The 26,135-nt window shown below is 51.1% G+C and overlaps 2 protein-coding genes across 2 annotated transcripts in view; both read right to left on the reverse strand.

The window, feature by feature from the left end:
* The window catches only part of LOC125945593 (uncharacterized), a 51,615-nt gene that overhangs the window by 19,721 nt on the left and 5,759 nt on the right, over positions 1 to 26,135 (reverse strand). The gene's annotated exons all lie outside the window — the stretch shown is intronic.
* On the reverse strand, positions 24,121 to 24,958 carry LOC125945594 (THAP domain-containing protein 11-like). The gene is made up of 2 exons (XM_049667686.1): positions 24,584 to 24,958; positions 24,121 to 24,496 (listed from the first exon to the last, which is right to left on the reverse strand). The coding sequence occupies exons 1-2, from the start codon at positions 24,772 to 24,774 to the stop codon at positions 24,310 to 24,312; spliced, it is 378 nt and encodes a 125-aa protein (XP_049523643.1). The 5' UTR covers positions 24,775 to 24,958; the 3' UTR covers positions 24,121 to 24,309.

Consider the following 26,135-nt stretch of genomic DNA (forward strand, 5'->3'; position numbering starts at 1 on the left):
CCCCTATCCCGCGGTGCTCCACAGCCCAAACAGAGCAATCGGGTGAGCTCCCGGTCTGCTTAGGGACGGACAGCAACAAATGTTTTACGGTCCCGCTGCTGCACGATGCCCTCGGAAGAGAGGGGGAAAGCGGCGGCCCGCACGCGCGAAATTGGAAAGGCAGCCTTCCTCGTGCTGCCTGTATGAGGAGGTAATCGGAAACCCCTCGGCAAACACAGTGCAACTGCCCCCCACCCCAGTGACCTCCAATCGCCATCACCACGGAACTATCGGGCGTCACCAAGCGGCGCTCACCGACCTGTGCACTGCACCACACGACAGCCTCTCTCCTCCACGAGGACATTCAAGGCCATCTGCAGGTCTTCGTCCACGGCTCGGTGGTTCCCGACACAGGGTCAACGACGGCAGCCTGCATCGCACCTGCCCTGCGGAGGAGTAAGCAGTGTCGCCTTCCGGCACATGCGAGCTCCACTACAGCGGAGGTGGCAGGCCTCCACCTAGCCGTCGACCTACTCACGGAATAACACCCGGAGACACCAGCAGCCACCTTCTGCGACTCTAAGGCAGCTCTTCTGAGCCTGCAGTGGCCGCAGAGGGCGAGCCTGACAGTCGCCCTCCTCTCAACTCGGCTGGCGGCATTTCAGGATGCAGGTTGCCCCGGGGATTCCTGCCCACCTAGGCATCCCAGGCAACGGGGAGACTGATGCACTGGCCAAGAGTTCCCACCACGCTGACGTCCCCTTGAGCACGACAGTCGCAGCGGGGGACTTCACCAGGCACCGGCTGCGGCGGCACCTCCGGGCTTCCCATTCCGACAAACGTGTACCTGGGCAATACCTGGGCCACCCTTCGCGGCAACTACCGCAGCGCGGCCTTGCACGGAGGCAGACCTAGCTCCTGCTGAGGGTCTGCTGCTACTGGGAAGCAGCAGGGCGCCACCGGCTCACCACCTCGCCCGCCTGTGCCTCCTGCCGTGAGCCAGAGACGCTGGAGCACCTCTTGCTGGCCTGCCCGGCGCACCACAAACCCCGTCGACCGCTCCTACAGGAGTTCCACCACCTCGGGCTTCCTACCGCTCGTCAGGACATCCTTTTCCCCCACCGAAACCACCTCACGGCCCTGCTAAGCCACTCTAACACCCCCAGCACACAAGGATGTGTGCTGGTTCCTTTCAGCGCAGGCCTTCCAGACCTGCCTAACCACTCGGCCTTTGACTGGCTGTCCGCACCAGGCTTGACACCAGCAGACAAAGCTCCTACCCACGGATGGCGTAACCACGTTTCTGCCTGCCGATATGCTTCGCTCCTGTCTGGCGACATCTACACCTTTTCTCTCCGATCTCCTTTTAGGTGCAAAGCACCTTATGCGTTCGGGCTGTCGGCGTCTTCTGTCGTCGCCGTCACGTCACGGTTGTCGGCGTCTCCTGTCGTAGTCACAGTAAGCAAGCGCGTGCCGAGCGTCCCGCGTGCAGAGAACTCCCGCGTTCGTAATCTGCTTCCACAGCTGTCTGCATTGCCGATCATCATTCCAGCGTAGAATTCCACTTCTCTTCTGTCGTCGTAATGGGGGAGGGGGGGGGCGTTTACGGGGTTTTGAGCCACTGCTTAAAGCAGTATGAGCCCATTAGCGGTGCATCACTGCATGCTTCGCACCTTCCCAAGTTTCACGTTAGTGGAGCTGCATTTCACTCAATGGGTCATTTGGCACGCATAATTTTTTAAACCCCCTTGGTGACTACAAAAAGGTATAAAAAAAACTTGGGTGACAGAAAGGATGTTACTCCACACCCTGACAGTGGCTTCCATGACAAATTTTAGGCATGTAATGATGTTCGTAATGATTCATTTATATATATAGTCGAACCCGGATATATCGAAGCCTCATATAACGAATTTTTCTCCAACTCTCCCCTGCCCGTTGTTGCTGAGCCGTGCTCCCTCAAGGGCTGCAGAAGATAGCGCCAGCCTTTCCTTTTCTCATAACGAACCACTTAGTAGTAATTTGAAAGTGACTAATTTGAAACGTACTGTACTGTGGCGCCACGAGGAAACGGATTAGCGCAATTCTAACACTCTCCCTTTTTAAACGTCCCCCCACCGGTCTGACATGGGCAGTCCTTCGGGGCGCGTGCAAGCCTCTGCTCAGCCCGAAACTAGTCGTTAATTATTGCCATTAAAGACTGTCATGCACAATGTAAACCAAATAACACTGTCGTAGGCGATGTAAGGAAACCAAATAAAATAAACGGTTACACGCAGTAAATATGAACTTCGCCGCACTGCGACCCCAATCACCAAAACCTGCTACAGCATGGCGCCGCAACGAAATGGACGAACGCAATTCCGACGACCTCCATGTCCGGTCACATCATGGTATCGTTACGACGAAGTTGCTGGCCCTCGTTTTCACGGGCACGCTACTCGCTTTGGTCCCAGCGTGCTGCAACATGCGACGCATTGTGTTTTTCGGTTCGGCTAGCCTGACGTTCGTTTCGCCGCGCCACGTTCAGTATCCCGCTGTCCACAGCATTGTATTCCCGCACAGACCGCGTTCAGCGCACAGCGTGCTATATATATATATATATATATATATATATATATATATATATATATTGCGGACAGCATTACGACTACGAAAACAAGCCTACGACACCGCAGCTGTGTCCCAAAAAGCTGCCACACAAGCGTCAAGCAAGGCAACGCTGGGCCGCACGTGCCCACACGACGTGCTGACAGACCGGCGGCTCGTGCTCGTGAATCGAACGACTGGCACGCGACAAGTGGTGACGTATGAGAGACGTTCGAAGAAGCGAAGCTCGAGGGGTGTTTTTTGTTGAGTGTGGTGCCTATTGTTGTGCCTGGCGGTCCTTGGGGATGCCTCACCGACAGACGTGCAGCTGCGGAGTGATGTTCACGCTTCGTCGTTTCTCGAGGCCGGGGAGCGTCACCGTCACCTGGGACTAATGGACGAGCAATTAGACCGGAGGCTGCAATGAGAATCGGCCTCGTGCGTCGCTAAAACAGCAACGTCGCTGTTATTGTGCTTCCATGAAGCACCAGCACCCGCCCAGACTACGACGGGGCTCGGCGGTGCCTTCCGCGAAGGCCAGTCTCCTGACTGAAAAACTGACCGTCACGGAGAGGCCACTAATTCTTGCAAGGGGCCAGCGTCAAGCATTTCCGTGGGAACAGCATCGCGTTTGGTTCCCAAGTTGCCACCCATTGCCTGATATGCGGGGGGAAGGGGGGGATCAAGCAACATTGGAGGCGGGGCCCGGCGGAACGGCAACACATGATGGGCCGGATTTTGCGAACACTCGACGACTGTGGTTGTCCGAGAAGGACCACAGTGAAATCCCTCGACGAGTGAAAGGGGGAAGTGAACTGATAAGCGGGGCTTGAGTGTTGTGTGGACGCTTGAAGATGTAAACGCTCGGACATGCAAAGACGTGAGCATGTAGACAGCTCCAAGAATGGAGCCCTTCGTGTTAAATATCATGGACATTGGCATGTAAAACCCTGTTCCGATTATATATATTGTTACGCGTGAGGAAAACGAGGACCGGTGAACGTGCTTGCGGTCCCGGGTTGGAAAAGAGAAAGAGGACGACGCTGAGTGCATCAACCAGCCAGCCGCTCTTGCGCTCACCTTCGCGACCTAAAATAAACGGTCCCCTTCATCTGTAAGGTTTACAAACGGTCTCCTTTGCGCGTAACAAAGTGGTGGAGGTGCTGGGTAAGCGCTCACAACAACGGAACCGTCACTGCTGCAGCTTCGTCGAAGCCGTCGACTTGCCGGCCTCCCGCCATCTGCCGTGACCATCTTCGCCATGCCTGAAGAGGGAGCCGCTCCGAGGGCAGCGCCGAGCAGTCCGGTGCCGTACTACCGAGTTCCACCCACCTTCGGAGGAAAAGCGGGAGAAGATGCCGACGAGTGGCTCGTCCACTATAAACGAGTGAGCAAGTCCAACGGGTGGGATTCAACCGCTCAGCTCACCAATGTGGTGTTCTCCCTGACCGACACCGCACTCGTGTGGTACGAGAATCACGAGGAGGCGCTTACGACGTGGGAACTTTTTGTTGAAGAGCTCAAGGCCTGTTTTGGGGACTCAGTCGCCAAAAAGAAGCGTGCTGAGCAGACATTGTCGCAACGGGCGCAGCTACCAGGTGAGACATGCACCACGTATATAGAAGAAGTTTTAAAGCTGTGCAAGGTGGTCAGTGCTCGCATGTCAGAAGAAGATAAAGTCGGACATTTGCTGAAAGGAGTGGCTGAGGACGTATACAATTTTCTAATCGGTAAAGAAAGCCTAGGTTCTGTGTCCGACGTCATTCGGCATTGCAGAACTTTTGAAACGCTCAAGAAGCGTCGGATTACGCCAAAGTTTGGTCGGTTGGCAAACGTTACGACGGTTGCCAGTGTGGATACGAGCCCTTGCCTCGACCTTCCTTCGACGATCCGACAGATTGTCCGCGAGGAGCTTTCCCGCCGCGATGAGATGTCGCGTTCAACAGCTGACCACCATGTCATGTACACGTCGCGTGAGGGTATGAATGCACCACGTTCGGCCCCTTGGCATCCGATGGTTAGCACAGCGGCCGTAGAGTACAGCGCAGCCCCACAGTCTCGGATGACAACACGCTCTCCGACTCCACGCTATGACCGACGCGCACAGCGCACGCCTTCTCGACCCCCGATGTATCGTCATGACAGCCGCCATGAACCAACTGAATACACAAGAGAAAATGACAGTATTCGCTTCATCGACGAACAACCAAGGTTTCGACCTCCCCCGGTGTGTTACTCTTGCGGTGTCCCGGGTCATATATCGCGGTTTTGTAACCAGCGTATGAACACGTGGTATGGCCAGCCTTCAGAGTTTTCACGGCCCTCCGAACGGCCCCATGGTGTCCCGTGGCCAGCCCACGCATCGTCTGGCTACGAGTATTGGCCGCGCAGCTCCCGGAATCGCTCCCCAGCGTCTGACAGGAGTTTGACGCCCCCACCGCGTCCTCGTGCTTCCCGTTCTCCCTCACCGCTACGTCGCAACGCATCCCCTTCGTGACCGGAAAACTAGCTAGCGCGGCCGATGGAGGTGAGGTCGCTGGAGATGTGCTACTGACAGAAATACCTCCTGTGTTGATGCTTAAAAACAAAGTGCGCGTTTTTGTAGATAATGTGCCTGTGATGGCTCTGGTGGACACAGGCGCAACAATTTCGGTCATGAGTGTCTCTTTTAAAGATGTGTTAGGGCGAAAGGTGTTGTTTAAATGGGACGAATATTTAAAGTTCTGTGGAGTGAGTGGCGAGCCTTTGCGACCTATTGGTGTGTGTAGTGCTGACGTGTCTTTAGGAGGCCATGTTATTCCCACAGAGTTTGTAATTATTCCTCGGTCGACTCATGATGTGATCCTCGGCATGGATTTCTTGCGGGAGTGTGGTGCCACTGTCGACTGCCGCACAGGGAAGGTATTCGTAAGTGGTAAGATTCCGTCAGGACTCCTTGAGAACCCTGTAGATCGCGAAACTACATTGTGTGTTTGTGGTGATACGGTCGTACCTGCATCTACTACCGTTTGTGTTCCCGTTGCCTGTTGCGGCGCCAATTCCGACAGCTTCGATGCTACCGTAGAACCGCTGCACATTAACTGTGTGAAGAAGAATGTGTTGGTGCCACATTGTGTAGTGTCGATCAAAGGCGGACGCGCTGGCTTATGGACCGTAAACTGTTCTCAGGAGCCAGTTATACTACCAAACGGCTTGAAATTAGCCTTCGTCAGGGAACACGCGTCCTTATCAGTGGCTGAACTTACAGAAGTGCCGGAAGAACCTGATGGCCACAGTTCGGAAACGGCCCTTTTGGCGATGGTAAATAAATCGCTCAGCACAAGTGAACGCCGAACGTTAGTGGGTGTGCTTTCGAAGCACATTTCGGTATTCGACTTTGCGCAGAAGGACAAAATGCCTGCAATTCCCGCGTCTCGAACACGCCATACCATCAACACGGGTTCGGCAAATCCGATTAGACAAAAGCCATATCGCGTTTCACCATCAGAGCGTCAGATTATCAACGAACAAGTGCACGAAATGATGAAAAAGGGAGTCATACAAGAGTCAGCGAGTCCGTGGGCAGCTCCAGTGATTCTTGTTAAAAAGAAAGATGGATCTTGGAGATTTTGCGTCGACTATCGCCGGCTGAATGCTGTAACAAAAAAGGACGTGCACCCACTCCCACGTATTGATGGCGCAATAGACTGCCTTCATTCCGCCTCTTACTTTTCCTCAGTAGACTTACGATCCGGCTACTGGCAAATTCCGATGCATCCTGAGGACAAGGAAAAGACTGCTTTCGTAACCTCTGACGGGCTCTTCGAATTTAATGTGATGCCACTCGGACTACGCAACGCTCCGGCAACATTCGAGAGATTTATGGACAATATTCTGCGCGGTTTAAAGTGGAACATCTGCATGTGTTACCTCGACGACGTCGTCATCTTTGGCCGCACCTTCAACGAACACAACTCGCGTCTGAATATTGTCCTGAACTGCATCAGGAACGCTGGCCTAGTTTTAAACTCCAAGAAATGCCACTTTGGAGACCGCCAAACCCTTGTGCTTGGACATCTCGTCGATAAGGACGGCATCCGCCCTGATCCCCAGAAGACAGCAGCCGTTGAAGCGTTCAGTGCACCACGCTCTGTCAAGGAGCTCCGTAGTTTTCTGGGGCTTTGTTCCTATTTCCGCCGCTTTATTCCTAAATTCGCCGACGTCGCGTATCCGCTGACATGTCTGCTACGAAAGGATATCCCCTTTGAGTGGACTCCGGAGTGCGACTCTTCTTTTCGTCAGTTGAAGTTTCTGCTGACGTCACGGCCTGTTCTTCAACACTTCAATCCTTCAGCTCCGACGGAACTCCATACGGATGCCAGTGGCATAGGTATTGGTGCCGTCCTAGTTCAACGCCATGGTGACCGGGAACACGTGATCGCATATGCAAGTCGATCCTTAAGTAGGCCTGAGCAGAATTACACTGTCACGGAGCAAGAATGCCTCGCGGTAATATTTGCGGTTCAGCGGTTTCGCTCTTACCTGTATGGACGCCCCTTCACAGTTGTCACCGACCACCACTCATTGTGTTGGCTTGTAAATCTTCGTGACCCTTGTGGCCGCCTTGCGCGCTGGGCGCTCCGACTGCAAGAATACAGCTTCAGCGTCTCTTATAAGAGTGGTCGACGACACGCTGACGCGGACTGCCTCTCGCGTATGCCACTTAGCACTACGGACTGTGACGCCGACGACTTCGATCACCTTGTGGCTTCTCTGTCACCGCGTTTTCCAGACTTCGACTGTTTCAAAGCCGAGCAGCGAAAGGACGCTAAATTAACACCGCTCTTCACCGCTACGACTACCCCTACTAAAGCACACGATTTCTGCGTGCGTGATGGACTCCTGTACAAGAAGAACTTTTCCGGCACAGGCGCACGTTTTCTTCTAGTGGTGCCGGAGAGCCTTCGCATAGCGATCCTGAGTGCTATGCACGACGACCCTACGTCTGGCCATTTAGGTTCGGCGAGGACGCTCTACCGGATTCAGGAACGATTTTATTGGCCTGGAATGCGACAGTCTGTTGAAACGTATGTGGCCAGCTGCATGCAGTGTCAGCGCCACAAACGTCCATCTACTGGTCCAGCCGGTCTCCTGCAGCCGATCCCGCCCCCAAACACGCCTTTCCAACAAGTGGGCATTGACTTCGTGGGCCCTTTTCCGAAATCAGCCAAGGGAAATCGTTGGATAGTTGTTTGCGTCGACTACCTTACACGCTACTGCGAGACGGCGGCCGTGCCCTCCGCAACTGCCAATGACGTTTCAACATTCCTGCTGAAATATGTCATCCTGCGACATGGTCCGCCTCGCGTGATCATCAGCGACCGTGGACGACAATTCACAGCGGATGTCGTGGAGGAGCTGCTTCGTATGTGTGAATCCCACTTGCGTCACTCGACACCGTACCATCCACAAACGAATGGGCTTACGGAGCGCACCAACCGAACAATTGTAAACATGATATCTATGTATGTTTCATCCGACCAGAAGAACTGGGATGACGTACTGCCTTTTATCACGTACGCGTTCAACACCGCCAAACATGAGACCACCGGGTATAGCCCTTTCTTCCTGCTGTACGCACGGCCACCCCGGTACACAATCGACACTGTTTTCCCTTTCCACAGTCACGAAAATCCCACTATCGCCGAGACTCTCTGCCTTGCCGAAGAAGCTCGTCGTATTGCTCGTTTGCGCACTTTGGCATCGCAGGACAGATCAAAAGCACGCTACGACATTCGCCACCGTCCGGTAATCTATCGCCCGGGTGATTTAGTCTGGCTGTGGACTCCAGTACGGAAACGCGGGTTATGCCAAAAGCTTTTGGCCACCTACGATGGCCCGTTTGTGATTATTAACAGACTGACGGAAGTCACCTATAACATAGCTCGCCTCATGGCGAGTGGTAGAAGAGCTGCCAAGACCCAAGTGGTCCATGTCGCCCGCTTGAAACTCTTCCACTTCAAGACAAATGGATTGACTCGCCCGGCGGGCTTCGACTGCGACGGGAGGAATGTTACGCGTGAGGAAAACGAGGACCGGTGAACGTGCTTGCGGTCCCGGGTTGGAAAAGAGAAAGAGGACGACGCTGAGTGCATCAACCAGCCAGCCGCTCTTGCGCTCACCTTCGCGACCTAAAATAAACGGTCCCCTTCATCTGTAAGGTTTACAAACGGTCTCCTTTGCGCGTAACAATATATATATATATATATATATATATAGTCAAGAGCTCCCCTAACAGGACAGAAAGAGCGCGAATGACAAAAGGAACTCGGTAGTAGAGAAGGAAGATGACGTTCGGCTGGCTGCCTTTGCACTGGCCGCGAAAAACTGGCCGCGAAAAACGACAACCGTTTCGATTGATCTGCCCTCCATATCTGAATAAACGCTTCGCGCGTAACATTTGGTGGAGCTATGCGGGGTAACTCCCGACCGACAAAGGGGTCGTCCGGACAAAAGCCATCGACCGCCATCATGCATCATGCCGGGAGACAAAGATGTTCCCAGTGCTTCATCGGCAGGACCCGCCCCGATTCAGCACTATCGAGAGAATATATATATATATATATATATATATATATATATATATATATATATATATATATATATATACTTAAAGTACATTAATATTTCGCGCGTCGAGTGGCCAGACCCGGAGATAAAGGCGGCGCCACGTCCTCTGCATTAATGACAAATTACGAAAACAGTGCGAGACGAAACGGACGGGACGCGAACGCTTTGGGCGGGCCGTATACAGCAGCAGTTCCCAGCGGCCGCGCTTAGGCAGCGCAGTACGCACCATAACCTGATTCCCTGACGAATCCCAAGCCAAGATCGAGCGCTGCTGTTTGCCAGGAGCAGCGTGTTTTGTGCGTGCACACTTTCGCACGGTGCACAGCATGGGGCGGGAATGGGCAGCGTTCGTAGGACGCGGGCATACGGCCGGCGACTCGTCAGCGCAGCCGGTGATCATTTATAACTGCTGCGCCAGACGAGTTAGTAGCATAGACTACGACCCAATCTGTCCGAAATGATGCGTGAGTCTTCATTATGAAGGTTCGTTATATCCATTTAGGATGAACCATTGAGTCGTTAAGGCGAGACCTTAAAAGCGTGGCTGCGTAGAGGAATTTAAGGAGAATTAAGATCACTTCGTTGTATTCACCAGTTTGCTACAACCCGTTTTGTTATAACTAGGTTTGACTATAGCTTAGCCGACATGCAGTTGAGCTATTGCCTAATGCAAGAACTAGCTTTGTGGTTGAGCCCGTTGTTCGGCACGCTATGGTAGGTCAGCGTATAGCATTTAAAATTCATTCTAAGCATGTTTGAAGGCACTAATGCAGCTGCGTGCAAGTTCCTGGCCACTCAGAACATCACCATAATAGTCGGTTTCGCTTTCTTTATGAAGCGAAAAAATCCCTGACAGCTAACCTCACGGAAGCAATTTAGCGGCATATTTCTCTATTCGCTAAAGAACGTTGCCCGAAATTGATGGTTTTGAGTTGCAACAAATACTCAAGAGTTGGTCACTTGATTTTTGTTGATTAATAAATTAGCATAACAATAAAATAGACCTGCGCAACTGGACCGTCAACACCAGTTGGTTGCATTCGCGTAGCACACTTTTTTTTAACGCTTGACACAAATTAGCTCGGCTGACGCAAGCTAGCGGCAAGAAATGTCCAGGTGAAGCCATCGTCCAACAGTGGACTTGACCAGGCTGATTATTAAGGAGCAAGGTCACTGTGCTCACCTGTCGCACCGTCCGTGGTTCAGGAACTGAGCTGCTCGCGCCACAAAGCCCGAGTTCCTCCGCGCTGTGTCGTACACGGCGAACCATTCCTCCACATTATAAACCGACACAAAAGGGTCACAATCTGTGTGGCACAGCGTGCGGTTGTTGACTATGCCGACGCTCAGACGGCGAATGAAGCTGAGAAGTGCTAGTGCAGACCATTCCAATATGCAGATCTTTCGGATCGTCGCGCTTCGCCTTACCGCTTCGCCCACGACTGCGACATCTTCGGGGGGACTGCCACGAGCACCAATGCCAAGCTCGGTGATGCTTCCGTTGAGCCGCAGCGACCGGGAAAGAGCTGGAAACCACTCGACTAATCTGCCCGGAGAGCATCCGAATATCAACAGAATGTGGAGCTTTCGGAGCGTAGATGTGGTTGCTATGTAATGAGCAACAAGCGAACAAATCGTGCTATCCCAGTGCTCTATTGTCAGGCTCAATACATTCAAGTGGGATAAAGCAGGAAGCTGTTGGAACACTCGTAGGAAGTTGGGCTCACTGGTGATCGGATAATATGCCTCAAGTTCAGAGCAGCGCTTGCAATCAGAAAGCGCCAATGTGTCTATCACGCAGGGAGCTTTGAAGCAAACTTTCTCTTCACTGCCGCTTAGTTCGAGTTCCCTGACGACACCAGCCAAGTGAGCGTATTCCATCTCTCGCACGCAAATGGTCACCATCTTGAGGCTTCTGTGTTTTGGCAAAATGCGAAAGAGTGATCCCCAGTGCTCCGCATTCCAAATGCCGAAACTCAGCGTCATATATTGCAGGGTGTTGTTTTGCGAAACCGCTTCATGCCATGCGCCTATGTTGCCAGGAATCCCTAGGTCGCGAAAGTCTGTCATAAAATACTCGTCATGTGTTGAGGCACGCGTTGAAAACTTAAAGTATCTCAATACTTCGTTTTCTCTCAGCATCCGCGCTCCCAGCTCAACGCTTTCCGAATCCAAAATGTAGTTGTCGACTTCCAAACTCCTGATTGCCCCATTCTTAAGCATACCTTCGAAAATACACTTCAGAGTGCCGTCGAAAAAGCATGAACGACCGTCCAACACCAAACGTTGCAGGGTAGCGTTACCGGCAAGAAACTGAACGAAAGAAGTTGGGTCTCCTCTAATTGCAGCGCCACCTAGCGACAAATCTCGCAATGTGGTGTTGGCTCTCAGCGCTGTAAAGAAGATCTGTGCTTGGCTTCTTTCTAAGTGTAAGGTCTTCGATAAACGAAGAACAGTCAATGTTGCTGTAGTTGGAATAAGTGCACAAATGGCTGATGAAACGAGTGCATCACTCGAGGGATCACAGGATTCAAATTCTTCGAGGCATTTCAGAGACAAGAGAACATTGTAAAAGCTTGCGCTGTCAGCCCGCGAGGGACCTTCTACTATCAAAGATTTTATAGAAGAATTGCCGTAGAGAACTTTCCGAAATACAGCTATGCGACATTTATCCCATTCTTCAGTGGATGCGTACACGGGCATAATGTGCACGGACGCCACGCAACGGTGAGTCTTGAGCAGCCAATACAGTACTGCGGCCGCGCGATGTAGATGGTATTCGGTGGCGGAACGAAAACATTCGTCAGGCACATGCACCAGGCCAATTTGCCTCCCGGTTTCCGGCAACTCGCGGAGCTCCAGTTGAATCCAACAGAGAAACTCGTTCCACACGGAAAGGTTGGATACAATTTGGCATGTTGTGTCCTCGCTCGCCGTGCAAGGCGTACGGTAGTCGAGGAGCGTTCCAGTGAAGACGCCTCTTGCGCCGTCCAAGTCGACAACCAGGTTGCCGATTTCCTCGGCGTCATTAGTGTCCATTTGACCTGCACGAAAAAGTCCGACATCTGACATGAGTAGACGGTGGACTTTCTAACAGGAACAAAATAAACACAGAGACATAAAGGTTCTTGATATAGAAAACGTGACTCTTTCCGTCTTGTCTGTAACCGCCCACAAGATGTTTGGCCTGTCAAGCGGGAAAAGGTTCGGGGATATAAATGCAAAGTAGACAGAAAAAGAAAACTGAGGACGGTTACGAGTCTGTAACGCGAATGTTTAAGCGTTAGCCGCTGAGTCACAGGTAAGAATACTTTGTAGAAATGTTCAACTTCATCGCCTCTATTTATTTTATGTCTAGTGTTACAGCTCGGGGTAGCGTTTAGGCCAGGACATATCAAGGCACAGGTACGCCCGGGAGCAGGAGCGGCAGGAAACACGGTTTATTTTAATTATCCACACTGGCTCCATAAACAGGAGCCCCCATCCATGTAGGAGCAGTCTAAATGTCTGAGCTCACTACATGTCTGAGCACACGCATCTCAGCACACGTCAGCACACCTCACTGCAGCAAAGGTGTCCAGTTTTAACACAGTCGTATTCCCTTAGTGACTATAGTCGGGTACAACTTAAGAAGGCAGGAGAGGCCCCGCCCAGTTTACCGAAGCGCAGCAGCCGATTGCCTCCGCGACTAAAGAAATAGTCCCGCTGACGCGACTCGGCCCAGCTTGAAGCGCGGGCTGCCATGTTCTTCGTCGGCGTGGACAACGGCCGTCCGGCTCATGACGTCAGCTAGAGTGCGCGCCCATTGTTGGAGGCTCGTGTGCAGCCTAGAGCCCTGCACGGGCCTGATTTTTCGGCCCGTGCCCGGCCCGGGCTTGCTTTACGAGGCCCGAGCCCCCAGCCCGGGCCCGTAATACAAAGCCCGAGCCCGGCCCGGGCCCGGGCGTACATGACCGAGACCAGCCCGGGCCCGGCCCGGGCCCGTGGTTCCAAGCCCGGGCCCGACCCGGGCCCGTGTTACTGAGCGCGGGCCCGGCCCGGGCCCGGGCGTTCATTACTAAGCTTAGCTAGGGCCCGCGTGTGCATGACCAGGCCTGGCCTGTAAGAAAAAAAAATTCTTTTTTTTACTTACAGATTGTGCCGTATCTGTCAGCCTCACCTTCTAGAGGTTTAATAAGCTGCAGTATATAAGCAATAAATGGCCGAAATATTTGTTTCTCCCACGGGAACATCAGTAATCCGGCCCATTGCCTGTGCTACTATTTTTCTGGTGGTGCGCATGCACTTACCTTGATTTGTACGATATAGTTCTATGATGTCATTTAGCATGCAAATATACAGGGCGTTTCATTTTAGCTGAACCAAATTTTTAAAGATTGCCTGTGGCAGATAGCGCAATTATAATCCTTGATCTAAACTACTCGATGAGGTGGCCATTATTTCCACGAGAAATCAAAACGCCTAATTGAAGAATTAACATTATTATGCTAATTAACGTTTTAAATAAGTATTTTATGGCACATCTTTCAATCTACGAATTATAGCCGCCGAGTTCGCAAGGCATATCTACCTGGAAAGAATTCTCAGGACTAAACCAGTTTCGAGATAATTTTTAATGTGTCCGACGAAATCAATCGAATCAAATCAATTTATTGTTCAGTTTACATGCTGGACGGTCATTTTGGACTAAAACCTACATATGTAGCTTGATATATGTATCTGGGCACGCCATGTAATGCGTAGGATGGATAACCGGTGGACCATTAGGGTTACAGAATGGATACCTAGAGAAGTAAAGGGCAGTCGAGGTCGGCAGAAAACCAGATGGGATGATGAAGTTAGGAAATTTGCAGGCGCAAGTTGAAAACAGCTAGCGGAAGACAGGGGTAAGTGGAGATCACAGGAAGAGGCCTTCGTCCTGCAGAGGACATGAATAGGCTGATGATGATGATGACGATGTAGCTTGACATGACCCAAAAGACCAGGCAAACAGTGGGCACACATGCACAATAATTCACATATATTTCCAGCTATCGCTGGAATTCCTCATAGACGAAATAGCTATGAACGGAAAGACAAAGAATATTTGCGTCACGGCGAGCTAACAGAATTGGAAAAACTTTTAACATAATGCATTTTAAACAACACTACAATAACAATACTAGCTATACAAAACAACGCAACACCACCTATACAACATAGCATGAGACTGAATTTTACAAGATCAACATTTGCTAAGAAAACGAAACAGGATTTACATTATATACCCAGAACCATACACAAAGGCAGAATAATAATCACATCAGATACACTACAAGCGACCAAAGTGTCAGCTGAGTTCTTTCTTACTGAAATTACCGCCATTTTTGTATCTGTTCAAAGTGAATGGTAGGTAATGTATTAACGACTGAAGCTTATAGAGTGTTCTGAAGTATGGAATGGACCATATCTCAGGATTTCTTGTGTTCGCATTAATGCGACGACGCTCTAAGGATGCTAATTGTTTTATGTAGTTCCAAGCTAATTCTGACATTGATGGCCTAATTGAATATTTAACATAATTACGCGAATTACCTTTTTAATTAATTGTGTTACGGCACATCTTTCAATCTACGAATTATAGCCGCTGAGTTCGCAAGGCGTATCCACTTCGAACGAATTCTCAGGACTGAACCAGTTTCGATATACTAACTTTCAAAGTGTCCGACGAAATGCATGGGCGTTCCAGTTAACCTTTTGAGGAAAACGCTGTTTTATGCATTGAAGCACAAAAGTAACTGGCCTTAGCGCTAAAATAATGCCATAGTATTAAAACTGGTAATAGTGCGATCGCAAAAGCGGTAACATGGAAATGGTTTCAGGAGTGGTTCTTTGTATACTTTATTTTTCCTTACGCGGAAACAATGTTGGTTTTTGCGGAAAAGAAAAAAATATTAGCGTAGCTTGCACTGGCGGCGCAATGCTAGAGACCGCGGAGATGATGGGCACCTAGGTAGTCCTGGCTTCTGGGCTAGGCTAAGCACTACCAAGTCATCCCCAGCATTTCCCGGAATTGATTGATTATTGATTGATTATCGATTAGCTATTGATTGGCTATCTATTGTCTATTGCAAGATATTGGCCACGTATTTGGGATAGGTTAAGCACTACCAACTTATCCGAATTAATTGATTATTGATCAATTATCGATTAGCTATTGATTGGCTGTCGATTGGCTATCGTAAGGTATTGGCCACGTATTTGGGCTAGGCTAAAGTCATCCCCAGCATTTTCGGGAATTTATTGATTATTGATCGATTATCGACTAGCTATTGATTGGCTATCAATTTCATATCGATGTGCAATTAGTCCCCACCATTATTAGCTAGACTTAACCAGGCTCAGCTTCGCTAGTTCACAGGTGTATGTGCTATTGCGCTTGGACCCTTTCTGCACTGCTGCCAGGATCGGCCCACATTTTTGGATTCAGCGGACACATTAGGCCCGGCTGAAACAGCTCCGCTATTAAAAATGAGAACTTCATCTGTTTTACTATTTTCTTTGATAAGATACAGTCACATCTGATAAGATATACAGTCAAAAGAGCGGTGTGGATCTGAGAACAAACGGGGATAACCGATATTATTGTCACGTAGTTGTGACGGTAAAGAAAACAGTCGTAAAACTGTGTATGACGAAACTGGTTGTTTATTGGGCGAACCTGTGCCCACAAAAGCAAGCTACACTCAAAGCACAACGATAGCGGCGAACACAGTCAGCGATCGTCGAAAATCTGATCACCGGCAAAACGCGTCGGCTTTTATACCTGAGTCATCGAAGGTTCCAGAATAATTCCTGGTACGCGCGTGTCTTCCAGAAAGTTCTAGACAATTCGCGTCGCTCATACAATCAGATAACATAAGCGTTGGTGAAAACAGGTAACGGAAAGAAGCATCGATAACGTTCTAGAAACTTCCGATACAGGCGCGTCCTGCGCCGAGCGATAACGTTTAACATTTGTTAGCCGGTGGAAAGCGGCCATCGGCGAAAGATAAACATGTATACGTGTCAATACCCTCCCCTTAAAAAAACATCGTCCCGATGCTACAAACAAACGCGAAAGCGAAAACAAAACGACGCGTAATAAAGAAAGAAAATAACAAAGTAACAAAGTACCTATAAGCTCGTCAACGGGCGTAGAAAGGCTTAAGACGCACCACGTGGATGACTTCAGGTCGTGCCCGGCGCCGCTGTGATTGCGAAATGCCGTCTGGCACGACCTCATAGTCCAGTGCGCCAATACGTCGGATTATCTTATATGGTCCGAAATAGCGACGCAACAGTTTCTCGCTAAGTCCTCGTCGGCGTATCGGAGTCCAGACCCAAACACGGTCGCCGGGCTGGTACTCGACGTAGCGTCTTCGTAGATTGTAGTGTCGGCTGTCGGTCCTCTGCTGGTTCTTGATGCGCAGGCGGGCGAGCTGTCGACCTTCTTCGGCACGCTGCAAATAAGTGGCAACGTCGAGATTTTCTTCGTCAGCGACGTCTGGTAGCGTGGCGTCAAGCGTCGTTGCCGGGTTCCTTCCGTAGACCAGGTTGAACGGCGCCATGTGCGTCGTTTCTTGCACGGCCGTGTTGTATGCGAAGGTCACGTACGGAAGGATGGCATCCCACGTCTTGTGTTCGACGTCGACGTACATTGCCAGCATGTCGGCGATGGTCTTATTTAGGCGCTCGGTGAGGCCATTCGTCTGCGGGTGGTAGGCGGTGGTGCGGCGATGGCTTGTCTGGCTGTACCGCAGGATGGCTTGAGTTAGTTCTGCCGTGAAGGCCGTGCCTCTGTCGGTGATGAGGACTTCTCGGAAGCCTCATCACCGCCGTCGTCCGGAAGCCTCATCACCGCCGTCGTCCGCCGTCGTCCGTCGTCGTCCACCGCCGTGCCTCTGTCGGCGGTGGACGACGGAACTGCGGCGTTACGGGGCCCTGGCGCGAGCGCGGAGGGGGGCCTGGGCAACGGCGGCGTAGGTCAGCGCTTCCGGTTCGAGTTGCGGCGATTCGGGAAGTCCTAGCGATTGCAGGATTTCCTCCCGCACGATATCGGCGATGGAAGCAACTTGAGGCTGCGACGACGGTAGCAACTGCTGCAGCTCTTCGCGTACTATCGCCCTGATGGTGTCTCGTAGGTCGTGGGAGAGTCCTTGGACTTCGGCGTAATGTGGCGTCGAATGGCGATTGTATTGCCGGTTGCGCATGTCCAGTGCTTTCGCGATTGTCGTAGCCTCCGAGAGAAAGTCTTGGACTGTCGTTGGTGGATTCCGCACCAGTCCGGCGAATAGCTCCTGCTTAACTCCCCGCATGAGCAAGCGAACTTTCTTGTCTTCTGGCATAGCGGGGTCGGCGTGCCGGAATAATCGAGTCATTTCTTCAGTGTACATACCGATGCTCTCATTCGGGAGCTGTACACGGTTTTCCAACAAGGCTGCAGCTCTTTCTTTACGGACGACGCTCGTGAAGGTGTCCAGGAATGCGGCTCGGAAGAGGTCCCAGGTTGTTAGTGCACGCTCCCTATTCTCGAACCAGGTTCTGGCGCTGTCTTCAAGCGAGAAGTAAACATAGCGCAGCTTGTCGTCGCAGTCCCACTTGTTGAACGTAGCGACCCGGTCGTATGCCTCCAGCCAGCTTTCGGGGTCTTCACATGGCGAACCGCGGAAAGTCGGCGGCTCCCTGGGTTGTTGCATCACGATTGCAGACGTTGGCGCAGGGGCTGTCATGGTAGCTGCTGCCCAGGTCGTGACTTTTGTCCTCTTGGTCTTCTCGGGAAGAAGTCCGTACTCCGGGGGTTGGTTTTGTAGCCTGAGGCTAGCTCGATGCTCCGGGACAACGTTGGTACTCTCTTCGGGGTTCGGGCTTGGATCACGGCTTTTCGGGGGCGTCCGCTGCATGGACACAAAAACACCTCCACCAGATGTCACGTAGTTGTGACGGTAAAGAAAACAGTCGTAAAACTGTGTATGACGAAACTGGTTGTTTATTGGGCGAACCTGCGCCCACAAAAGCAAGCTACACTCAAAGCACAACGATAGCGGCGAACACAGTCGGCGATCGTCGAAAATCTGATCAGCGGCCAAACGCGTCGGCTTTTATACCTGAGTCATCGAAGGTTCCAGAATAATCCCTGGTACGCGCGTGTCTTCCAGAAAGTTCTAGACAATTCGCGTCGCTCATACAATCAGATAACATAAGCGTCGGTGAAAACAGGCAACGGAAAGAAGCATCGATAACGTTCTAGAAACTTCCGATACAGGCGCGTCCTGCGCCGAGCGATAACGTTTAACATTTGTTAGCCGGTGGAAAGCGGCCATCGGCGAAAGATAAACATGTATACGTGTCATTATAGTTGACATTAAGAGGGAAAAATGGAGCTGGGCAGGCCATGTAATGCGTAGGATGGATAACCGATGGACCATTAGAGCTACAGAATGGATACCAAGAGAAGGGAAGTGCAGTCCAGGACGGCAGAAAAGTAGGTGGGGTGATGAAGTTAGGAAATTCGCAGGCGCAAATTGGAATCAGCTAGCGCAAGACAGGGTTAATTGGAGATCGCAGGGAGAGGCCTTCGTTCTGCAGTGGACATAAATATAGGCTGATGATGATGATGACAGTGATCTTGCACGTGTCACTTCAGCTTGGCACAGAATACATTGAAACATGCAATGCATAACGGTCGCGTGTGTTCGAAGGCCTAATTAGGCCCTTCAATGAGCGGGCCCGAGTCTGGCCCGGGCCCGTGCAGTGCTCTAATGCATCCGCCTTTGAGGGGGCAAATGCCGCTGCCTTCTAAAGTTGTACCCGACTATAGACTAGGGAATCTGATAACTGTGTCTCGGCCAGTCGTAGTCGTCGAACCGTTCGCAAAATCCCTCCCATGACGTTGCACCGTTCCGCCGGACTCCACCCGTAAGGGTGCGCCACGGCAGCTCGATGAAACGCACGAGGTGCGGCCTGCCACGTCGCCCGAAACCGGTGTGAGGCGCCTAGTTCTCCGCGCCACCGCAGCGGCGCCACTGTACCTGGACAGGCGCGAGTATAGGAGCGTTCCTTTGGCGGCGTCCGCATGCTTCGCGTTTACATTATATTGAGACGAGAGATGTGGTTTCTGTTTTCAAAATACAAAATAAAAGCTCGAATCTGCCTGCAAGAATATCACTATACCCAGGAGTCGGTATTGGGCCGCTAATGTGCTCACTTAGGCCCGGACGGCGCACCTCTGCCGCTGGTTTCGAGCCTTACGACCATCGTCCAAGAGAACTGGCGAGTTCTTTATCGAGAGGCAGTACTGCTGATACAGTGGGCACTTTTGATGAGTGTGCTGATTTACTTGCCTCGCTTGACGCGCTTGTTTGTTGGTTTAAAAATATAAAAATATACGTTAAATGAAACTTCTTACGAATGCGTGCATAATGACATAGGTTTGTATAATAATAACCATTTTCTGCTAGATTTCTTTGGTTTCACCATTCTAGAAAAATGGAGAGAGGGAAATAACATTGATTAGCACCGAACTATTAGCAGGGGTAGATAGCAGTTTATAAGGGATCGTACATTCAGCCACATTACCGGCGTGCGGCATATTTATGTAAAGACGAAGCAGTGAAAAATGGCTGTTTAGGGTGAATAGAGCAATTGCAATGGTGAAAAAAAAAAAAAGATCGAGGGAGGCTGTGCCAATTGTTATTCTCCTTTATTTACACGATGTGAAGCCACGGAAAAGCGCCTCGTTCAACAGCTTTAAAATCGTACTACCTTCGGTGACGGAGGCTTGTAGGCGAGCTTTAACCGCTCCACAGTTGCATTCAGGTCCCCGGTCCAGTTCGCTAGTAGCGGCTGTGACAATTTGTTTAGAAACACCTTCGAACACACTAATTAAAGCCGTGTCCATCGGCTCCCAAATGCTTCCTTTGCCACCTGTTTCCTGTCGCTTTTTCAGCCATGGTTTACGGCGTTCTACGTCGCACGGAAACTCAGGGTACCGGATTAATGGTTCTTGCGTTAGTAGCACACTGCCACATGCACACAAGGACCTCGACACAGTTATACTACCACGTGTGCGGACGAAAGGCGTGCAAGCGAGACGCGAAATCTTGTCCGCAGCAGTAGCGCCACCCCTAAAAAAGCGGTGGCAAATGTCAACTGTCGCTTTACTGCTCCGCCCATACTTCGCCGCGCGACGTGGCGGCCGTCGAGCGGCCGTGGTCGCGCGATCGCTCCCGCATACGGCGCAATGTGGTAATTTTTCAACCTGGGCCGGTATTTTGTAGCGATGCCTTTCCGATGCTAATGCCTTTTCGCGCTTGGTCAGTGGCCAGAGCGACGGTCCGCTCACGTTATCAATGGGATCAGCCGTCCGTGAGCGGTGGATGATAAGACTAGTATAGAATAAAGCATAACGCATCGCTACGAAATACCGGCAATACCGGCCTGAAATCGACGCAGTTCCCGAGGGACTCCTCGACGTTGACCCCTTTCGCTGCATCTCCACGACGGTGAGCTTGCAGCGACCCGGGAAGCCTGGCCTTCACAGTTGCCACTGTGTCAGCAGAATCCGGTGGTCGTTGTAACCTTGAAGGGAGCTTGTTTGTTGACGCGTCAACAATCGGCGACAGGTCAGCAATCAGCGCCGAGATTGCATCATTGCCCGGGGAGGGGGGGGGAGGGGGGGGGGCTCTGATGAAGGATGTTCTACGATTGGCGTGTAACACCCTTTGCAAATAGGATGATCGAAAGACCATGCCTAATCGAAACGCAGGGTGGATCACAAATTTGCTATGGGTGTATGGGGTGGTTCCCAGTCTAGCTGGCACCCTGCAGTAATTACTGGCCCCTTTGTGTACGTGCGTGACAGGAGGGGGGGGGGGGGGCGCCCCGCCGTCCGTGAACTATGCGAGTCCAAGAGACCCCTTTCCACGAACCAAACGGGACCCACGCGTTGCCGCCAGCGGAGGCAAACACGTGCGACGTCGCCTAAGAGAGAGGGAGCAGCCGCCAATCACCGACCGAACTCAGTACATGTCGTGTGACGTTGGCGTGAGCAAAATCCCTCGTACGATTTCAGCGGGCCTATTTTTAAGCGGCCTCACAATGTATATTTGATTCTCTTATTTTTATTGTGATATGAATTATACGGACACTCCAAGCGGATTTCTGCCGTCGCTGTCGTCGTCTTCCTAAGGTTCCGTATAAAGTCCAAAGGCTTTAAAATCGTCGCCGCGCGCCGTATGCTGTATGTGCGAGTAAAAGCGCACGCGGTAGGCGCGCTTTCACCGAGAGGGAGCGCACGGCGGAGAGCAAACGGGACGGCTCTGTCGCGCGAAAGGACGTGGGGGGATGGAAGCGAGTGAGGGGGGAGGGTGCGCCGTTGTGCCCCGGAAGAAACTGCGCATTTAGCGACCCGGCGCAATGGGATCTGGCGATCGTGCGCGATCCCATTCAATATCGTGCGCGAAAGGAGGAAAGTGGGAAGGAATTGTGGTTGGGAGGGGTGTGGCTTATACTCTGCCAGCAAAAGCGCACTTGTACTTCGCGCGGCTGCGAGCGGTCGCGCGCAAGGAATTTTGAAAGCGATCTGCACACAGTTCCAACCTTTGTATGCGCTGTGCTTTCGCCGCTCAGTTTCCATGTAAGCGATACATCGCACGAACCTTTTCTCACTGCTGCTGCCGCGCTTGCTGAAACCACCGTTTTGACAGCGGTTGTCTAAGGTCGCCGGGCACCCACTGGTTCAAATGGCCACAAGCGTACCTCGCTCGGCCTGGCGTTCGGCTTCCTTCAGGGGTGATACGCTTAGGAAAGAAGCCTGCACCCGAAATTCCCGTCGAAACCCTCGTGAGCACAGAAATTCCATAGACTTCAGACTCTGCCCAGGCGGCGCTGAGGAAAAACCCGCCACCAGCGCCCCCATCGCAGCCTTGGCGCAAACTGAGTAGTGCAAAGAGAGCTGTCCGCCAGCGAAACTGCACAGGCCACAATGGACCCCCCTCTTTCGGTTGTGTTGAGGCACGGTTTCCTAAAAATCAAGGACCTGGAAAGCTTCTTCCGCCCATCCACGCTTCGGAAAGGGGGCAGAGCGAAGTACGTGTACAATGTAACAGAAGTTTCAGGTGTTATTTCGGCGCGCTCGAACTTGTACGACGTCGAGGCAAGCACTCCGACGTCCGTTCTCTAGCGCCTAAATGTGTTAAATTTGGGTACGTACATAATGTCAAAGCAATGAAGTACATATACGATTAATACCTCTGTCACACGAGCACGCAAAAACTCTTTCACACAAGCGGTCTTTTACTAAGCTGAAAGACTTTTGAATGAATAGGTGTTGCGCAGTAGACACACGGCGCCAACGATCTCCTTTTAGTGTTTCCTTCTGGACGCACTACCGAAAGCGTGGCGCTAGCGTTCGAAACAATATCGGCCAAAAAAACTTATTTATCTCAAAATATGAAGCGAAAGCTTATTGTTTACACGTTTTTCAATTAAATTTAACATAACAAACGTTAATATAAAGATTCATTATAGCAGTTTAAAGAGCGTCATCACGCGACATCCCCAGCCCGTTCGCCCTGCTTACGAGAGTACAGAAGAAAATGAGCATTACTGGGTTTACTACACCTTCTGCGATACACAAAATTATTTTTATGATGAGCCTAGGCGACAGAAAATTACGCATTCGATTATTTTGTTTAATATATGATAATTGCTCGTGCCCACTGGTTCCGAGGCTACTCCTTTTCGGCCGTAAAGGAGATCGGCGAACTCGTCTTCCAGAAAAGACCGCTTCTGAAAAAGAGATCGCTCCCTGCCGTGTGTCTGCGGGTGAAACTCTTTTTCGGGAGAAGTCTTTTTGCTCAAAAGGCTTTCGAGTGCCCGTGTGACAGGGGTATTAGTCAGCTATGTAGCTTACGGTCAGTGTCAGGGGCGAATGGGCCTGGCGACCTTCGCCTTTTCACTTGCGTTGTCGCTTCAGCTCTCGCTTGCTGGGCGTTCGAGCGTGTTATCGCGCATCTTCGAATGTTTTCTTCACGGTTGTCTTCCGTTTGTATTTACTGCAAATAGAGATACGTGCGTGTCCGCGTTCGCGGTGTACAACCGAAGGCAAAACAAACCTAAAGGTGGTCGCGAACGATATTTTGGGATTTATTTGTTTGAACACGCGTTAGCATTCGCTAGTTGTTGCACGCGCTAAACTGATGGCTATCTGGTTTCAAATCTCTCAAAGGGTGACCGCTTGTTATTCGATTGTTTATCGCTCACTGCGGTGCGATTACATCTGTTCCCGGGCAGGCGCGTATATACACAAACGATGCTGCCGTTTTTGCGTTTCCTTTTTTGGAGACCACAAAAGCTCTATCGCACCTTGTTGGCGATAAGACGAAGACTTGTTTCGGTTTTCGGACGCGCACACAAACACTTTTCAGTGCGCTTATGTTCTTAATAATGAATAAACATTGTGCATTTTACAACACAAACGATTTTCTCGTCACTTTACGGTCACTCTAAAAAAATTGCGACCATTTTTTTTTCGAAATTGGTTCTTTCGAAGAATTTAAATCAGCAATTAAAGAAATCGACCCTGGGGGGTCGCACTTGGCAAAAAAAAAAAAATCGACCCTCAAAGGGTTAAGCATTTTATCGTAATGTTTAATGTCGTAATTATTTACAGAGAGTAAATTCTTCCAACGCCCTTTTCGGGCAGCAAACAGAAAAGGTTTTTCAAGGCAGCAAACAGCCTGCGAACATAACGAAACTAAGCTTCCTACAGTGCCTGCGCGAAGCATCTTTCTGTCTCGCGGGAGCTACAGCACCGCTCAGTACCCTTGAATTATTAGCAGACGCTTCAAACAACACACGCGCACAAATGAATGTAAATAAACGCGACATTTATTTCTACACACGTGCGTTACTTCGCAACTACTCATCCAGTGCTCCCACAGCAACTTTATTGCTCAGATTAAAAAAAAAAAAAAAAAACACTGTCAAGAGGGCTCAGTGCATTGCGAAACGTGCTCGTTGTATCGGAAAAGCCGAAACAAGAAATGAGCTCGCGATACCACAATGCCCTAGAACACGATTTTGAATTCATAAAGGAACCAAAATGTTTGGTTAAACTGACCTGCCAAATCTCTCCGTTCCACTTGCTGAGTCAAGTAGAGGCGGACGTGTGTAAACAGGTAGAAATATCGATGGCACATACGCAGGATGGTTCACAACTTTGTTTATTATGTTGCCAACGAAGGGGCGGCTGCAGATTCTTGAGTTCTCGCTTGGTTGCCATAGTCCCCCGTCAGGGCTACGCAACACAATTACAGCAGAACAACATTATCCCACTTTCTCATGTGAGCGGCTGTGTTGTGGAGAATGCGAGTAATTCGCTTACCCAACACGTTGAGCGGCCCGTATCCAGCGCTCTCGCCTTTCTACTTCATACGACCGCGACGGAAATCGGTAAAACTGAACGTTGTTGTTCAGTCCTTCACGTTCATGGCAATTTACAACGCAACAGTAGCGTCGATTGCGGCGTTTCTTCGTAGCGCGCGGAGCTGTCGCGGTTGCCGTCGTGCTCGCCATCGTTCTGACGAGTGAGCCAACAAGAACTTTATGGCAGTTCGGCGGCGCGTCCGACTAGCGGAGAAATTCATAGCTCTCATTCTGGGTGTTAAATGCGCAAAACATTCGCAATATGAACCAAAATTAAGTTAAATCTTTGTTTCGCACTCGCTAGCTGCTTAGGCAACTTAGCAAGGGAGTCGGACTTTGCACTACCATGGCCTCCGAGATGGCGGCGCGCGCGCGTTTCTCTCCGGCCGTCCCAATCGCCACGCTCCCCCGCAAAAATACAAACATCGCGTCGCGCGCCCGGCTTCCGCGAGATGGCACAATCACTTGGACCGCTGTCACTGGCGAGGGGCGAGGAGGTCGCGCGCCGGCGGCAGATTACAAAGAGTGGCGGTACTTTCCTACATCAAGGGGTTTTAGACCGCGGCAGAAAGCAGAGCGCGCGGTATTACTGCGTGCGCATTTTTTTTTTTTTTTTTTTGTCTGCGTACGAGCAAGCATTGCCGCCAGGATCTTCTGGATGCACTGAAGGCAAGTATTTTTTTTTCTGTTACTGCATTTATTTTGGTCCAATTTACGGAGAAAAGCACGGCAACTGCTGAATTTTCCTGATATAAATTATTGTAAGGAGGTATCAATTCGTCTGTGGTAGTGTTACATTTTTTTCATTACGGTCCGTTTTGTCTCGGCGCGAAATACTTCGATTTGAGAAATATACAGGGGCGTTCTAGCATTCATCCTTTCTGGAGACGTGTATGGGTGAGAGAGAGAGAGAGAAACGTTTATTAGTGAAACAGTGTCCCGAGCGAGGCCCGGTATCACCCTGAGGTGGGAAGGTTCCTTAGTCCAGGAACCCTCTGGCTTCGGCTGCCCTCTTGGCCCTGGCGACGAGTTGTCGTTGGTCTTCCAGGTCCCCGAGGGCGAGTTGGCCTCCCACGTTTCGAATAAGTGGTCTTCGTTTGCTTGTGGTGCTCGGTTAGCGTCCATTTGCGGCTGCATTTCGCTATCTTCATGCCACGGGCATTCCAAGAGCAAGTGTTCCAGGGTGTCGGGAACGTTGCAGAGTGGGCAGAGGTAGCTGTGGAGCGTCGGGTACAGGCGGTGCATTATAGTTCCGTGAGTGTAGGTATTACTTTGTAGGCGTCTGAGGACCACGCTTTCTTCTTTGCCGAGGTTTGGGTGCGGTGGAGGGTACACGCGGCGCTCGAGCCTGTAGTGTTGCAATATCGCCGAATAGTTGTTGGGTACGGCTTCCACCTCTTCCGCCGCCGGTTGGAGGGCGTGTGGGGCGAGGGGAGCCCGGCTGACGTGCTCGCGGGCAGCGGCGTGGGCCGCTTCGTTCCCCTCTAGTCCCTCGTGTCCGTGTACCCACG

The sequence above is a fragment of the Dermacentor silvarum genome, chromosome 5 (genome assembly GCF_013339745.2).
Source record: "Dermacentor silvarum isolate Dsil-2018 chromosome 5, BIME_Dsil_1.4, whole genome shotgun sequence".
In the NCBI taxonomy this organism is placed as follows: Eukaryota; Metazoa; Arthropoda; class Arachnida; order Ixodida; family Ixodidae; genus Dermacentor; species Dermacentor silvarum.

What these genes read in the sequence shown, in the direction of transcription:
- LOC125945594 (XM_049667686.1), bottom strand. Translation starts at nt 24,774, where the DNA reads ATGGCGAGCACGACGGCAACCGCGACAGCTCCGCGCGCTACGAAGAAA. An exon ending in CGGGCCGCTCAACGTGTTGG is followed by an intron (nt 24,497 to 24,583) that starts GTAAGCGAATTA and finishes TGTGTTGCGTAG; the next exon opens with CCCTGACGGGGGACTATGGC.